The sequence below is a fragment of the Lampetra fluviatilis genome, chromosome 66 (genome assembly GCF_964198595.1).
Source record: "Lampetra fluviatilis chromosome 66, kcLamFluv1.1, whole genome shotgun sequence".
In the NCBI taxonomy this organism is placed as follows: Eukaryota; Metazoa; Chordata; class Hyperoartia; order Petromyzontiformes; family Petromyzontidae; genus Lampetra; species Lampetra fluviatilis.
Window position 1 is genome coordinate 5,677,076 of NC_136340.1, and position 16,002 is coordinate 5,693,077.

At 54.0% G+C, this 16,002-nt stretch overlaps 1 protein-coding gene across 1 annotated transcript in view; it reads left to right on the forward strand.

Annotated features, from left to right (window-relative positions):
- Window positions 1–6,764: 6,764 nt before the first annotated feature.
- Window positions 6,765–16,002, forward strand: part of LOC144952152 (uncharacterized) — a gene marked incomplete at its 3' end in the record, with an annotated part of 18,375 nt that continues 9,137 nt past the window's right edge. The window contains exons 1-2 of the mRNA XM_078882555.1: window positions 6,765–6,804; window positions 11,665–11,743. Coding sequence (XP_078738681.1) covers window positions 6,800–6,804; window positions 11,665–11,743 — 84 coding nt within the window. The remainder of the gene's footprint in view (window positions 6,805–11,664; window positions 11,744–16,002) is intronic.

A 16,002-nucleotide genomic window follows, 5' to 3' on the forward strand; every position in this document is an offset into this window, starting at 1 on the left:
TGATGCGTGTGTAGCCAGAGGCATAGGGTCTACACGAGACGAGTGATGCGTGTGTAGCCAGAGGCATAGGGTCTACACGAGATGAGTGATGCGTGTGTAGCCAGAGGCATAGGGTCTACACGAGACGAGTGATGCGTGTGTAGCCAGAGGCATAGGGTCTACACGAGACGAGTGATGTGTGTGTAGCCAGAGGCATAGGGTCTACACGAGACGAGTGATGTGTGTGTAGCCAGAGGCATAGGGTCTACACGAGACGAGTGATGCGTGTGTAGCCAGAGGCATAGGGTCTACACGAGACGAGTGATGCGTGTGTAGCCAGAGGCATAGGGTCTACACGAGACGAGTGATGCGTGTGTAGCCAGAGGCATAGGGTCTACACGAGACGAGTGATGTGTGTGTAGCCAGAGGCATAGGGTCTACACGAGACGAGTGATGCGTGTGTAGCCAGAGGCATAGGGTCTACACGAGACGAGTGATGCGTGTGTAGCCAGAGGCATAGGGTCTACACGAGACGAGTGATGCGTGTGTAGCCAGAGGCATAGGGTCTACACGAGACGAGTGATGCGTGTGTAGCCAGAGGCATAGGGTCTACACGAGACGAGTGATGTGTGTGTAGCCAGAGGCATAGGGTCTACACGAGACGAGTGATGCGTGTGTAGCCAGAGGCATAGGGTCTACACGAGACGAGTGATGCGTGTGTAGCCAGAGGCATAGGGTCTACACGAGACGAGTGATGCGTGTGTAGCCAGAGGCATAGGGTCTACACGAGACGAGTGATGTGTGTGTAGCCAGAGGCATAGGGTCTACACGAGACGAGTGATGCATGTGTAGCCAGAGGCATAGGGTCTACACGAGACGAGTGATGTGTGTGTAGCCAGAGGCATAGGGTCTACACGAGACGAGTGATGTGTGTGTAGCCAGAGGCATAGGGTCTACACGAGACGAGTGATGCGTGTGTAGCCAGAGGCACAGAGTCTACACGAGCTAAGTGAAGAGTGTAGCCAGAGGTATAGGGTCTACACGAGACGAGTGATGCGTGTGTAGCCAGAGGCACAGAGTCTACACGAGCTAAGTGAAGAGTGTAGCCAGAGGCATAGGGTCTACACGAGACGAGTGATGCGTGTGTAGCCAGAGGCACAGAGTCTACACGAGCTAAGTGAAGAGTGTAGCCAGAGGCATAGGGTCTACACGAGACGAGTGATGCGTGTGTAGCCAGAGGCACAGAGTCTACACGAGCTAAGTGAAGAGTGTAGCCAGAGGCATAGGGTCTACACGAGACGAGTGATGCGTGTGTAGCCAGAGGCACAGAGTCTACACGAGCTAAGTGAAGAGTGTAGCCAGAGGCATAGGGTCTACACGAGACGAGTGATGCGTGTGTAGCCAGAGGCACAGAGTCTACACGAGCTAAGTGAAGAGTGTAGCCAGAGGCATAGGGTCTACACGAGACGAGTGATGCGTGTGTAGCCAGAGGCACAGAGTCTACACGAGCTAAGTGAAGAGTGTAGCCAGAGGCATAGGGTCTACACGAGACGAGTGATGCGTGTGTAGCCAGAGGCACAGAGTCTACACGAGCTAAGTGAAGAGTGTAGCCAGAGGCATAGGGTCTACACGAGACGAGTGATGCGTGTGTAGCCAGAGGCACAGAGTCTACACGAGCTAAGTGAAGAGTGTAGCCAGAGGCATAGGGTCTACACGAGACGAGTGATGCGTGTGTAGCCAGAGGCACAGAGTCTACACGAGCTAAGTGAAGAGTGTAGCCAGAAGCAGAGAGTCTACACGAGCTAAGTGAAGTGTGCAGTCAGAAGAATAGAGACCACACGTTGTATCGTGACAAGTCAAGATTTAATCAAAAGTGTGTTACCCGTCAAGGAGTTTCCTGCCGTCATTTCCAATACTTCATGTGTATAGGCACTGATACTACTCGCTACTAACAGCACTTGCCCCAATATTCTGTTAGAGGCTACACGGGGGATCTTTGTCTGTGTATAGGCGCTGCTACTCGCTACTAACAGCACTTGCCCCAACATTCTGTTAGAGGCTACACGGGGGGTCTTTGTGTATAGGCGCTGCTATTCGCTAACTAACAGCACTTGCCCCTGCAGCCTGTTAGAGGCTACACGGGGGATCTTTGTCTTTGTACGTTGATTTTGATGATCTCATTTTACAAGAGTGAGTGAGTGAGATGGTGACCGAGAGAATGAAAGAGTGGGTGAGTTGGTGAGATAGTGGGTGAGTGAGTGAGTGAGTGGATGAGTGGGTGAGTTAGATGGTGGGTGAGTGAGTGGGTGAGTTGGTGAGATGGTGGATGAGTGGGTGAGTGAATGAGTGGCTGAGTGGGATAGTGGGTTAATACATGAGTGGGTGAGTAAATGAGTGGGTAAGTTGGTTAGATGGATGGTGGGTGGATGGGTGAGTGGGTGGGTGAGTAAATGAGTGGGTGAGTTGGTTAGATGGATGGTGGGTGGATGGGTGAGTGGGTGGGTGAGTGAATGAGTGGGTGAGTTGGTTAGATGGATGGTGGGTGGATGGGTGAGTGGGTGGGTGAGTGAATGAGTGGGTGAGTTGGTTAGATGGATGGTGGGTGGATGGGTGAGTGGGTGGGTGAGTGAATTAGTGGGTGAGTTGGTTAGATGGATGGTGGGTGGATGGGTGAGTGGGTGGGTGAGTGAATTAGTGGGTGAGTAAATGAGTGGGTGAGTTGGTTAGATGGATGGTGGGTGGATGGGTGAGTGGGTGGGTGACTGAATGAGTGGGTGAGTTGGTTAGATGGATGGTGGGTGGATGGGTGAGTGGGTGGGTGAGTGAATGAGTGGGTGAGTTGGTTAGATGGATGGTGGGTGGATGGGTGAGTGGGTGGGTGAGTGAATGAGTGGGTGAGTTGGTTAGATGGATGGTGGGTGGATGGGTGAGTGGGTGGGTGAGTGAATGAGTGGGTGAGTAAATGAGTGGGTGAGTTGGTTAGATGGATGGTGGGTGGATGGGTGAGTGGGTGGGTGAGTGAATGAGTGGGTGAGTTGGTTAGATGGATGGTGGGTGGATGGGTGAGTGGGTGGGTGAGTGAATGAGTGGGTGAGTCACTTTTGGGTCACCCTTTATAACAACAACATCCCAATGTGTCCTAACTTTTAGGCCACCTTGTATAATAATAACAACCCCATATGTGCCCTAACTTTAGAACGTGACGAGTGCATTTTAGTTATGGCTCGCTGTACGTTTGCTAATAATAGCACTTGCCCCAACAGCCTGCGCGAGGCTACACGGGGGATCTTTGTCCTTGTGTTTCGCGTCTCAATTGCAATGTTAAAATAGAGGCTATGCGTCACCACCACCATCGTCATCAGCGCCGCCACGGCTGAATCGAGTGGTTAAATAGAGGCAGTAGCATCATCAGCATCATCATCATCAGCAGTAGCATCATCATCATCATCCGCAGCATCATCATCAGCAGTAGCAGCATCATCATCAGCAGTAGCAGCATCATCATCAGCAGCATCATCATCAGCAGCATCATCAGCAGTAGCAGCATCATCATTATCATCATCAGCATCATCATCAGCAGTAGCAGCATCATCATCATCAGCAGTAGCAGCATCATCATCAGCAGTAGCAGCATCATCAGCAGTAACAGCAGTAGCAGCATCATCACCAGTGGCATCATCATCATCAGCAGTAGCAGCATCATCATCAGCAATAGCAGCATCAGCAGCAGTAGCAGCATCATCAGCAGCAGTAGCAGCATCATCATCAGCAGTAGCATCAGCATCAGCAGCAGTAGTAGCATCATCAGAATTATTCTCCCTCCCCTCCCTCCCTCTATGACCCAGTGTATCATCATCAGTATCATCATCAGTAACATCAGCAGCATCATCATCATCATCAGCAGCAGCATCATCAGCAGTAGCAGCATCATCACCAGCAGCATCATCATCATCAGTAACATCAGCAGCATCATCATCAACATCATCATCATCAGCAGCAGAAGCAGCAGCATCATCAGCAGTAGCAGCATCATCACCAGCATCATCATCATCATCAGTAACATCAGCAGCATCATCATCAGCATCATCATCATCAGCAGCAGAAGCAGCAGCATCATCAGCAGTAGCAGCATCATCAGCAGCAGCATCATCATCATCAGCAGCAGAAGCAGCAGCATCATCATCAGCAGCAGTAGCAGCATCAGCAGCATCATCAGTAATAGCAGCATCATCATCAGCAGCATCATCATCATCAGCAGCAGAAGCAGCAGCATCATCAGCATTAGCATCATCATCAGCAGCATCATCATCATCAGCAGCATTATTCTCCCTCCCCTCCCTCCCTCTATGACCCAGTGTATCATCATCAGCATCATCATCAGTAACATCAGCAGTATCAGAATCATCATCATCAGCATCATCAGCATCATCATCAGTAACATCAGCAGTATCAGCATCATCATTATCATCATCATCAACATCATCAGCATCATCATCACCATCGCACGGCGCTTTCAGATGCTGCTGCTTCTGCGTCCGTCTGGAACGCTCTCTTCCTTGCCGACATGAGCACGTCACTGGGAGCTGTGATGCCACTTGTACAGCTTCGTCATCATCATCCACATTAACAAAGTCGTTTCTTTACAACAAGATTATAACGGGATTAGAACAGGATTTAACGGGATTTTAATAAGATTCTCACAAGATTATAACCAGATTCTAACAAGATTCTAACAAGATGAAGCAATATTCCAACAAGATTTTAACAAGATTCTAACAAGATCATAACAAGGTTATACCAAAATTCTAACAAGATTTTAATAAAATTATAATACGATTCTAACACGATTCTAACATGATTCTAACAAGATGAAACAAGATTCTAACAAGATTATAAGAGGATTATAACAAAATTTTAATAAAATTATAATACGATTCTAACAAGATTCTCGCTAGATTATAACAGGATTTTAATGAAAGTATAACAAGATTCTAACAAGATTATAACAATATTCTAACGAGATTATAACACGGTTCTAGCAAGATTATAACAATATTTTTAATAATATTATAACAATATTCTAACAAGATTTTAATAATATTATAATAAGATTCTAACAAGATTTTTAACAAAATTCTAACAAGATTCTAACAAGATTCTAACAAGGTTCTACCAAGATTATAACAGCATTTTAATGAAATTATAATACGATTCTAACAAGATTCTAGTTAGATTATAACAGGATTTTAACAAGATTTTAACAAGATTCTAACAAACTCATAACAAGATTATAACACTATGAGACATCTCCTTTACCAGTGGTAAAATACAGTAGTAGGTTTTTACCCTTTCAACTGGTACAACAACTGACACCTTTATACAAGGCATCATGTTTGCAATAACCACAACACAAGCAGTCGAAATGCAAACAAAAAGAAACAACTCTGATGATGGTAATGATATGCACTGTCCTTGAAGTTGATTGGTCCACACCCGAGACAGCTTTTCTTAGAGCCTAGTCTCCATTGGTGTTGGACCAGATGACTCCAAAAGGCGTACAACTCAAACACAGGGCACTATCAGAGTATTGAGAACTCGGGGTAAGCATTGACACAATGAGACATCTCCTTTACCAGTGGCAAAATATAGTAATAGGTTTTTACACTTTCAACTGGTACAAAAACTGACACCTTTATACAAGGCATCATGTACGCCTGTAGAGTGTGTGTGTGTAGGTGTGTGTCTGTGTGTGTGTAGTGGTGTGTAGAGTGTGTGTGTGTAGGGGTGTGTAGGTGTGTGTGTGTCATTGTGTGTGTCAAGATCGGCCTCAGTGGAGGAGGCTCGTGAAGGACGCTGCTACTGGGCAGTTGGAGGCAGTCGCCCTCCAACAACAACGGAGGGCAAAGGAGCGACGCTCACAACAACGAGCGGAGCGCCGGGTGGCTAAAGCACAGCAAGTTGGCACAGTAGGGGACACAGGTGGTGCATCAGCCAGTCATCTCGGTCATCTCGGTCAGTCGACCCGTGGCACCTGCTGGGTCTGCCCCGTGACCTCCTGCCAGCGGGCGTTCGACACTTCACGTGGCGGCCTCAAGGTGCACATGGCCTGGCACAAGCGTCGTGGTGACGTCACCGCCACTTAGTGGCGAATGGCGGTTGTTGTTGTTGTATGTGTGTGGGGAGCGGTGGTACAGCGGTTAGCGCTACGCTGCGCTATGAACCTGGCGACCCGGGTTCGATTCCCGCTCACTGCCAACACCGGTGACGATTATCTGAACCGGTCCTGGGCCTCGCCTCGGTCGAGGTAGTCAACATCTCCTAACCACTGTGGTGGGCTATGTTAATTACGAAGGCGTGGCTAACTATGCTAAGTAAGAGAGGGGGGAGTGGTTTGGCGGGATATGTTAATTAGAGGGCGTGGCTTGGCGGAATATGCTAAATAGGGGCGTGGCTGACTATGCTAAGTAGGATAGGGGGAGTGGCTTGGAGGTGTATGCTAATTAATGGGTGTGGCTGACTATGCTAAGTAGGAGCGGGGGGAGTGGCTCGGCGGTGTATGCTAATTAGGGGGCGTGGCTGGCTATGCTAAGTACGAGCATGAGGGGGAGGGGCGTGGCTACAACAAGAAGGGGCGTGGCTACAACGAGAAGGGGGCGTGGTTACAACGAGAAGGCGGCGTGGCTACAACGTGAAGGGGGCGTGGCTACAGGATAGAGGGCGTGGCTACACGAGGGGGGAGGGGCTACACGAGGGGGGAGGAGGGGCATGACGTCAGTGGCGATCAAGCGGTTCGCAAAAGTGTCGGCAGTGCAGCAGCGAGATGAGGTGAGGTGGTTGTGGTGAGGAGGTGGTGGTGGTGGTGAGGTGGTTGTGGTGAGGAGGTGGTGGTGGTGGTGAGGTGGTTGTGGTGAGGTGGTTGTGGTGGTGAGGTTGTGGTGGTGGTGGTGAGGCTGTGGTGGTGGTGGTGGTGAGGCTGTGGTGGTGGTGGTGAGGCTGTGGTGGTGGTGAGGATGTGGTGGTGAGGTGGTGGTGGTGGTGGTGAGGTGGTGGTGGTGAGGAGGTGGTGGTGGTGGTGAGGATGTGGTGGTGGTGAGGAGGTGGTGGTGGTGAGGAGGTGGTGGTGGTGAGGAGGTGGTGGTGGTGGTGGTGAGGAGGAGGAGGTGGTGGTGGTGAGGATGTGGTGGTGAGGAGGTGGTGGTGAGGAGGTGGTGGTGGTGAGGATGTGGTGGTGAGGAGGTGGTGGTGGTGGTGAGGGTTCTTACTGCAGGAACTTGCCGTGTGTGCGTGTTGTTTTTCATTGTGATGATGTTTGTGTCCAAGCGGGGAAAACTTTGAAACCGCTAAAGTGTCGAGAGAGAGAGGGAGGGTTGCATGGCCGCTTGCCTCCACGTGGTGTGTGTGTGTAGTGTGTGTGTAGTGTGTGTGTAGTGTGTGTGTAGTGTGTGTGTAGTGTGTGTGTAGTGTGTGTGTGTAGTGTGTGTGTGTAGTGTGTGTGTGTAGTGTGTGTGTGTAGTGTGTGTGTGTAGTGTGTGTGTCGTTGTGTAGTGTGTGTGTGTAGTGTGTGTGTAGTGTGTGTGTAGTGTGTGTGTAGTGTGTGTGTAGTGTGTGTGTGTAGTGTGTGTGTGTAGTGTGTGTGTGTAGTGTGTGTGTGTAGTGTGTGTGTGTAGTGTGTGTGTAGTGTGTGTGTCGTTGTGTAGTGTGTGTCGTTGTGTAGTGTGTGTGTGTAGTGTGTGTGTAGTGTAGTGTGTGTGTCGTTGTGTAGTGTGTGTGTCGTTGTGTAGTGTGTGTGTGTAGTGTGTGTAGGGGTGGTGTGTAGTGTGTGTAGGGGTGGTGTGTGTAGTGTGTGTGTCGTTGTGTAGTGTGTGTGTGTAGGGGTGGTGTGTAGTGTGTGTGTAGGGGTGGTGTGTAGTGTGTGTGTGTATAGGGGTGGTGTGTGTAGGGGTGTGTGTGTAGTGTGTGTAGTGTGTGTGTAGGGGTGGTGTGTAGAGGTGGGGTGTAGTGTGTGTAGGGGTGGTGTGTAGTGTATGTGTGTGTATAGGGGTGGTGTGTGTAGGGGTGTGTGTGTAGTGTAGTATGTGTATGTAGGGGTGGTGTGTGTGTGTAGGTGTGTGTGTAGGTGTAAGGGTGTGTGTGCTGTGTGTGTGTAGGGGTGGTGTGTGTGTAGGTGTAAGTGTGTGTGGGTAGGGGTGTGTGTCACTGTGTGTGTGTGTGTATCACTGTGTGTGTATGTGTATCTGTGTGTGTGTGTATCTGTGTGTGTGTGTCACTGTGTGCCTGTGTGTGTGTGTCACTGTGTGCCTGTGCGTGTGGGGAGCGGTGGTGCAGCGGTTAGCGCTACGCTGCGCTACGAACCCGGCGACCCGGGTTCGATTCCCGCTCACGGCAACCCACACCACCGGTGACGATTATCTGAACCGGTCCTGGGCCTCCCCTAGGTCGACTCAGCCCAAAATGAGTACCTGGTGCGGTGCGTAGTAAACATCGCTACTAGAGAGACAAAGGCGGCCGGGCGTGGTGCTGGCCACCCACCCCCTCGTGTGCCACAGCGCCGGTAGCCTTCATAGCTGCTACTAACAGCACTTGCCCCTACAGTCTGTTAGAGGCTACACGGGGGATCTTTGTACAGTACAGGACTGTGTGTGAACATGCCCAGACATGTTGGTGTGTGGGTGAGTAGTGGGTGAGTGAGTGGGTGAGTAGTGGGTGAGTAGTGGGTCAGTGGGTGAGTGAGTGGGTGAGTAGTGGGTGAGTGAGTGGGTGAGTGAGTGGGTGAGTAGTGGGTGAGTGGGTGAGTGAGTGAGTGAGTGGGTGAGTAGTGGGTGAGTGAGTGGGTGAGTAGTGGGTGAGTGAGTGGGTGAGTGAGTGGGTGAGTAGTGGGTGAGTAGTGGGTGAGTAGTGGGTGAGTGAGTGGGTGAGTGGGTGAGTGAGTGGGTGAGTGAGTGGGTGGGTGGGTGAGTGAGTAGCGGGGTGAGTGAGTGGGTGAGTGAGTGAGTGAGTGGGTGAGTGAGTGGGTGAGTGAGTGGGTGAGTGAGTAGTGGGGTGAGTGGTGGGTAAGTGGGTGAGTGAGTAGCGGGGTGAGTGAGTAGCGGGGTGAGTGGTGGGTGAGTGAGTAGCGGGGTGAGTGAGTGGGTGAGTGAGTGAGTGGGTGAGTGAGTGGGTGAGTGAGTGGTTGAGTGAGTGGGTGAGTGAGTAGTGGGGTGAGTGGTGGGTAAGTGGGTGAGTGAGTAGCGGGGTGAGTGAGTAGCGGGGTGAGTGGTGGGTGAGTGAGTAGCGGGGTGAGTGAGTGGGTGAGTGAGTAGTGGGGTGAGTGGTGGGTAAGTGGGTGAGTGAGTAGCGGGGTGAGTGAGTAGCGGGGTGAGTGGTGGGTGAGTGAGTAGCGGGGTGAGTGAGTGGGTGAGTGAGTGAGTGGGTGAGTGAGTGGGTGAGTGGGTGAGTGGGTGAGTGAGTGGGTGAGTGGGTGAGTGAGTGAGTGGGTGAGTGGGTGAGTAGTGGAGTGAGTGGTGGGGTGAGTGAGTAGCGTGGTAAGTAGTGTGGTGAGTGAGTTGGTGAGTGAGTAGCGGGGTGGGTGAGTGGGTGAGTGAGTGAGTGGGTGAGTGAGTGAGTAGTGGAGTGAGTGGTGGGTAAGTGGTGGGGTGAGTTAGTAGCGTGGTAAGTAGTGGGGTGAGTGAGTAGTGGGGTGAGTGAGTAGTGGGGTGAGTGGTGGTTGAGTGAGTAGTGGGGTGAGTGAATAGTGGGGTGAGTGGTGGGTGAGTGAGTAGCGGGGTGAGTGAGTGGTGGGTGAGTGAGTAGTGGGGTGAGTGGTGGGTGAGTGAGTAGTGGGGTGAGTGAGTAGTGGGGTGAGTGAGTAGCGGGGTGAGTGAGTAGTGGGGTGAGTGAGTAGCGGGGTGAGTGAGTAGTGGGGTGAGTGAGTAGTGGGGTGAGTGGTGGGTGAGTGAGTAGCGGGGTGAGTGGTGGGTGAGTGAGTAGTGGGGTGAGTAGTGGGGTGAGTGGTGGGTGAGTGAGTAGCGGGGTGAGTGAGTAGTGGGGTGAGTGAGTAGTGGGGTGAGTGGTGGGTGAGTGAGTAGCGGGGTGAGTGAGTAGTGGGGTGAGTGAGTAGTGGGGTGAGTTAGCTGGTGAGTGAGTTGGTGAGTGAGTTGGTGAGTGAGTAGCGGGGTGAGTGAGTAGTGGGGTGAGTGAGTAGCGGGGTGAGTGGTGGGTGAGTGAGTAGCGGGGTGAGTTAGCTGGTGAGTGAGTTGGTGAGTGAGTTGGTGAGTGAGTAGCGGGGTGAGTAGTGTGGTGTGTAGCGTGGTGAGCGCGAGTTGGTAGCAGGAATTCTGTATCTCAGGGCAAGTCAAGGCATGACCGGGCGATTGTGTGTGTGTCTGTCTGTCTCTCGGACACACACAGACACGCAGACACAGACAGAGACACACACAGACACACATACACATACACACACAGAGACACAAACACACACACACAGACAGAGAGACACACACACAGACACAGAGACACACACACAGACACAGAGACACAGACACGCAGACACAGAGACACAGACACACACAATGACACACAGACACACAGACACAGAGACACACATACACATAGACACAGAGACACACACAGACACATACACACACAATGACACACAGACACATACACACACAGATACATACACACACACAGACACATACACACAGACACAGAGACACACACAGACACATACACACAATGACACACAGACACATACACACACAGACACATACACACACAGACACAGAGACACACACAGACACATACACACAGAGACACACACATATACACACAATGACACACAGATACATACACACACAGATACATACACACACACAGACACACAGATACATACACACACAGACACATACACACACACAGACACATACACACACACAGACACATACACACACACAGACACATATACACAGAGACACACTGCAGTCTGTTAGAGGCTACACGGGGGATCTTTGTCTGTATATGCGCTGCTGCTACTGCTAACAGCACTTGCCCCTGCAGTCTGTTAGAGGCTACACGGGGGATCTTTGTCTTTGTGTGTCTCTGTGTGTCTCTGTATCTTTGTGTGTCTGTGTGTTTCTCTGCGTGTCTCTCTGTGTGTCTCTGTGTGTCTCTGTGTCTGTGTGTCTGCGTGTCTCTCTCTGTGTGTCTCTGTATGTCTGTGTCTTATGTCTCTGTGTGTCTGTGTGTCTCTTTCTGTGTGTCTCTGTGTGTCTCTGTGTGTCTGCGTGTCTCTCTCTCTGTGTCTCCGTGTGTGTCTGTGGGTCTGCAGGATCATAATGTGTGTGTCTGTGTGTGTGTCTGTGTGTGTTTCTGTGTGTCTCTGTGTGCTGTGTGTCTGTGTGTCTGTGTGTGTGTCTGTGTGTGTGTCTGTGTGTGTGTCTGTGTGTGTGTGTGTCTGTGTGTGTCTGTGTGTGTCTCTGTGTGTGTGTGTGTGTCTGTGTGTGTGTGTGTCTGTGTGTGTGTGTGAGTGTGTGTCTGTGTGTGTGTGTGTCTGTGTGTGTCTGTGTCTGTGTGTGTGTCTGTCTGTGTGTGTGTCTGTGTGTGTGTCTGTGTGTCTGTGTGTGTGTGTGTGTGTGTGTCTGTGTGTGTGTGTGTCTGTGTGTGTGTGTGTCTGTGTGTGTGTATGTCTGTGTGTGTGTGGTACTGCAGGATCACAATGGGGTTGCTGTCCCAGGGTTCAAGACTGAGGAGGGTGTGGAGCTGGATTTTCATAATTGCTTCTGTCTCAGTAAGACACACACACAGACACACACACAGACACACACACAGACACACACACAGACACACACACAGACACACACACAGACACACACACACAGACACACACAGACACACACACAGACACACAGCCACAACAACAACAACCGCCATTCGCCACTAAGTGGCCGTGACGTCACCACGACGCTTGTGCCAGGCCATGTGCACCTTGAGGCCACGTGAAGTGTCGAACGCCCGCTGGCAGGAGGTCACGGGGCAGACCCAGGTGCCACGGGTTGACTGGCTGATGCACCACCTGTGCCCCCTACTGTGCCAACTTGCTGTGCTTTAGCCACCCGGCGCTCCGCTCGTTGTTGTGAGCGTCGCTCCTCCGCCCTCCGTTGTTGTTGGAGGGCGACTGCCTCCAACTGCCCAGTAGCGTCCTTCACGAGCCTCCTCCACAGAGTCCGATCTTGAAACCGCTGGTACCAGTCATCGGCAAGTCCACTCAGCTCCACGTCCTCCTGTACCACATCACTCCATCTCTTCTCTAGCCCGTGCCGCGCCCGTTTAGCCCCCTCGATCCGGCCGAACAAAAGCTGTTTGGGCATGCGGTGGCTGGGCATGCGGGCTACATGACCCAGCCAACGCAGCCTTGCCTGCCGGAGGAGCTCACCGATGGGACTTTGCCCAGATCTTTCAAGGATTTGTGAGCTCCTCACACAATCCAGCCTGGTTAAACCCAGGATGGATCGTAGGCAGGCCAGCCGAAATGTTTCTAACCGGCGAAGATGCTCCATTAGGGGGTCCACGTTTCGCAAGCGTAGAGAAGGGAGGGAATGACCGTGGCCGAGAAGACCTGAAGCTTCGTGCGGAGCGACAGACCAGGTAGCTTCCACACAGCGTTACGCAACCGATGAAAAGATAATGCCGCTCGACTGATTCGGAGTGAGACCTCTGCTGTTAAACTGGAGCCGGTCATAAGCACACTGCCCAGGTATGGGAAACTCTCCACTCTCTCCACAACTGCCCCATCACCGATTGGGAGATGTGGGGGTGGAGTGCCCGATGGTACAAAATACCCAGGCAGGTGCTTAGTTTTGGTGGGGCTGATGGTAAGGCCCCACCTCTAAGTGGCACGCTCCAGTCTCAGCAGCAGCGTCTCCAACTCCTCTTCTGAATGAGCAGCTATTACCAAATCATCGGCATACATAATGTGGTTGAACGGGTAGAGTACGAAGGGTGAAGAGGGAACCAGGGGTAGAGAGGGATCTATGCGAAAATGACTCCTCGTAAAAAAGGTGTCAGTTTTGTTGCCAGATAGAAGGGTCAAAACCCAATTATCATATTTTTTCTTCTGACAAATGAGGTTCCAATGGTGTAAATGCTTGCCCCGAGCTCTCATACTCTGATGGTGCATTGTCTTTGAGTTGTGCGCATTTTGGCATCATCTGGTCCAACACCATGTGAGACTAGGCTCTAAGGAAAGCTGTCTCGGGTGTGGACCAATCAACTTCAAGGACAGTGCACATACATTATCAGAGTTGTGTTTTTTTGTTTGCATTCCGACCGCAGGTATTGTGATCTATGTAAACATGACTCCTTGTAAAAAAAGGTGTCGGTTTTGTTGCCAGATAGAAGGGTCAAAAACAATTATCATATTTTTTACTGGCAAATGAGGTTCCAATGAGGGATTGAGTGGTGAGTCTGGGGAGAAGCCGGTGGTAGCCGATAGAGGGGCTCTTTCTCCGGGCGGTGGAGTCGGCAGAGTCCCCGATCCGACACGAGAGAGAGACCGGAGCTAGCCGGCAGGGACCCGGACTCAGAGTAGGACCCCTATCCCAGAGGTCGCAACCGGGTACCCGATACCCGTACCCTACCCGATACCCGGCTACCCGTACCCAGCCGGGTACGGGTACCCGTTTGCGACCCTGGTGCGGCCGGGTACGGGTACGGGTAGGCCGTGAGTCACTGGTGAGTCACCGTGTGTCACTCATTTCCCAACGTCTTGTCTCTTCTCACAATTCAAGTTCCTAAAATCAACCCACCCGCGCCTGCAACATGGCTTCATCCCAGAGGTCACAATCAGGTACCCGATACCCGTACCCTACCCGATACCCGGCCGGGTACGGGTAGGGTACGGGTACGGCCGGGTACGGGTACCCGTTTGCGACCCTGGTGCGGCCGTGTACGGGTAAGGAATCAAAACCCGTTTGCGACCTCTGCCCTAGCCCCTGGGAGTTGTGTACCCTGCTGTGTGTTAAGTTAGAACATCTTTAATAAACATTTGGCGGCAGACCCTTCAATTTAGCGAGTGCGTCTTGGGAACTCCTCAACATGTGTAGGGGTGTTACGGAGGGGCTGTTATAGAATGGGATCAGATGGGAAAGAAACACGGTGGGCGTGGCCATGTCGGTGCACGGGGAGGTGCTCCCAGCGACGTCCGCATCGGGCAGCCTGGGGGGCTGACTCGGAGCTGGGATCCCCTGGGGCCCCACCCCTCAGCGGGGGTTTTGGTATAAAAGGGGATGAGCCGGAGGGCTCGGGGAGAGATGTTGAAGCTAACCGGTGAAGACTGAAGATCGTCGTAGGTAGAGCCCTGGACTCCCCTGGATCGCCGCCCTTGTCAGGGCCGCACAGGATCGAGACAGCGGCGTGCTCCCGAGAGCCAGAGCCGGTGCTCTTGTAAGAGCTGGTCTGGGACTCCGGGTACCGTGAGCCGACTTACCAGTGTCGGGCTCGCTAGCCTCCTCTAGCCCGTTAGTGGAGGACCCAGGGGTAGGCTAGGCGTAGCTAGAGAGTGTATCCCCAGTTAGACGGGTGAGGGGGCCGATACCCCCTCCAGTGTGGTATGTCAGCGTTGTGCTGTACCGACACGGAATAAATACGTGTGCCTCCAAACCCCAGCGTCCAGTCTCCTGGAACACTATTACACATGTACTAACACTCTTTACCGTGTCTCCCACCCCCCCACCCCGTGTCTCCTACCCCCCTCCCCATGTCTCCCCCCCCGTGTCTCCCCCCCCCATGTCTCCCCCCCCCCCCCGTGTCTCCCCCCCCCCCGTGTCTCCCCCCCCCCATGTCTCCCCCCCCCCATGTCTCCCCCCCCCCCGTGTCTCCCTCCCCCCCGTGTCTCCCCCCCCCCGTGTCTCCCTCCCCCCCGTGTCTCCCCCCCCCCCATCTCTCCCCCCCCCCGTGTCTCCCCCCCCCCCCCGTGTCTCCCTCCCCCCCGTGTCTCCCCCCCCCGTGTCTCCCCCCCCCCATGTCTCCCCCCCCCCCCCCGTGTCTCCCTCTCCCCCGTGTCTCCCCCCCCCCGTGTCTCCCTCCCCCCCCCGTGTCTCCCCCCCCCCATGTCTCCCCCCCCCGTGTCTCCCCCCCCCCCGTGTCTCCCTCCCCCCCCCCGTGTCTCCCTCCCCCCCGTGTCTCCCCCCCCCCGTGTCTCCCCCCCCATGTCTCCCCCCCCCGTGTCTCCCCCCCCCCCGTGTCTCCCCCCCCCCCCGTGTCTCCCTCCCCCCCGTGTCTCCCCCACCCATGTCTCCCCCCCCCCCGTGTCTCCCTCCCCCCCGTGTCTCCCCCCCCCCGTGTCTCCCCCCCCCATGTCTCCCCCCCCCCATGTCCCCCCCCCCCCCCGTGTCTCCCTCCCCCCCGTGTCTCCCCCCCCCCATGTCTCCCCCCCCCCCATGTCTCCCCCCCCCCGTGTCTCCCCCCCCCCCCGTGTCTCCCTCCCCCCCCCCCGTGTCTCCCTCCCCCCCCCCGTGTCTCCCTCCCCCCCGTGTCTCCCCCCCCCCCATGTCTCCCCCCCCCCGTGTCTCCCCCCCCCCCCGTGTCTCCCTCCCCCCCCCCGTGTCTCCCTCCCCCCCGTGTCTCCCCCCCCCCGTGTCTCCCCCCCCCCATGTCTCCCCCCCCCCCCCCCGTGTCTCCCTCCCCCCCGTGTCTCCCCCCCCCCATGTCTCCCCCCCCCCGTGTCTCCCCCCCCCCATGTCTCCCCCCCCCCCCCCCCGTGTCTCCCTCCCCCCCGTGTCTCCCCCCCCCATGTCTCCCCCCCCCCCCCCCCCGTGTCTCCCCCCCCCCCGTGTCTCCCCCCCCCCGTGTCTCCCCCCCCCCCGTGTCTCCCTCCCCCCCGTGTCTCCCCCCCCCCCATGTCTCCCCCCCCCCCCCCCCGTGTCTCCAGGCTGGTGTGTCTCTGTGCCGTGAGTGCTCAGAGTCGGAGTTCCGTGATTTGCAGGGAGTCTGCACGGAGTGTATCAAGTGTGCGCCAGGCACAGAGCTGTCACAGGTGACACACACAGT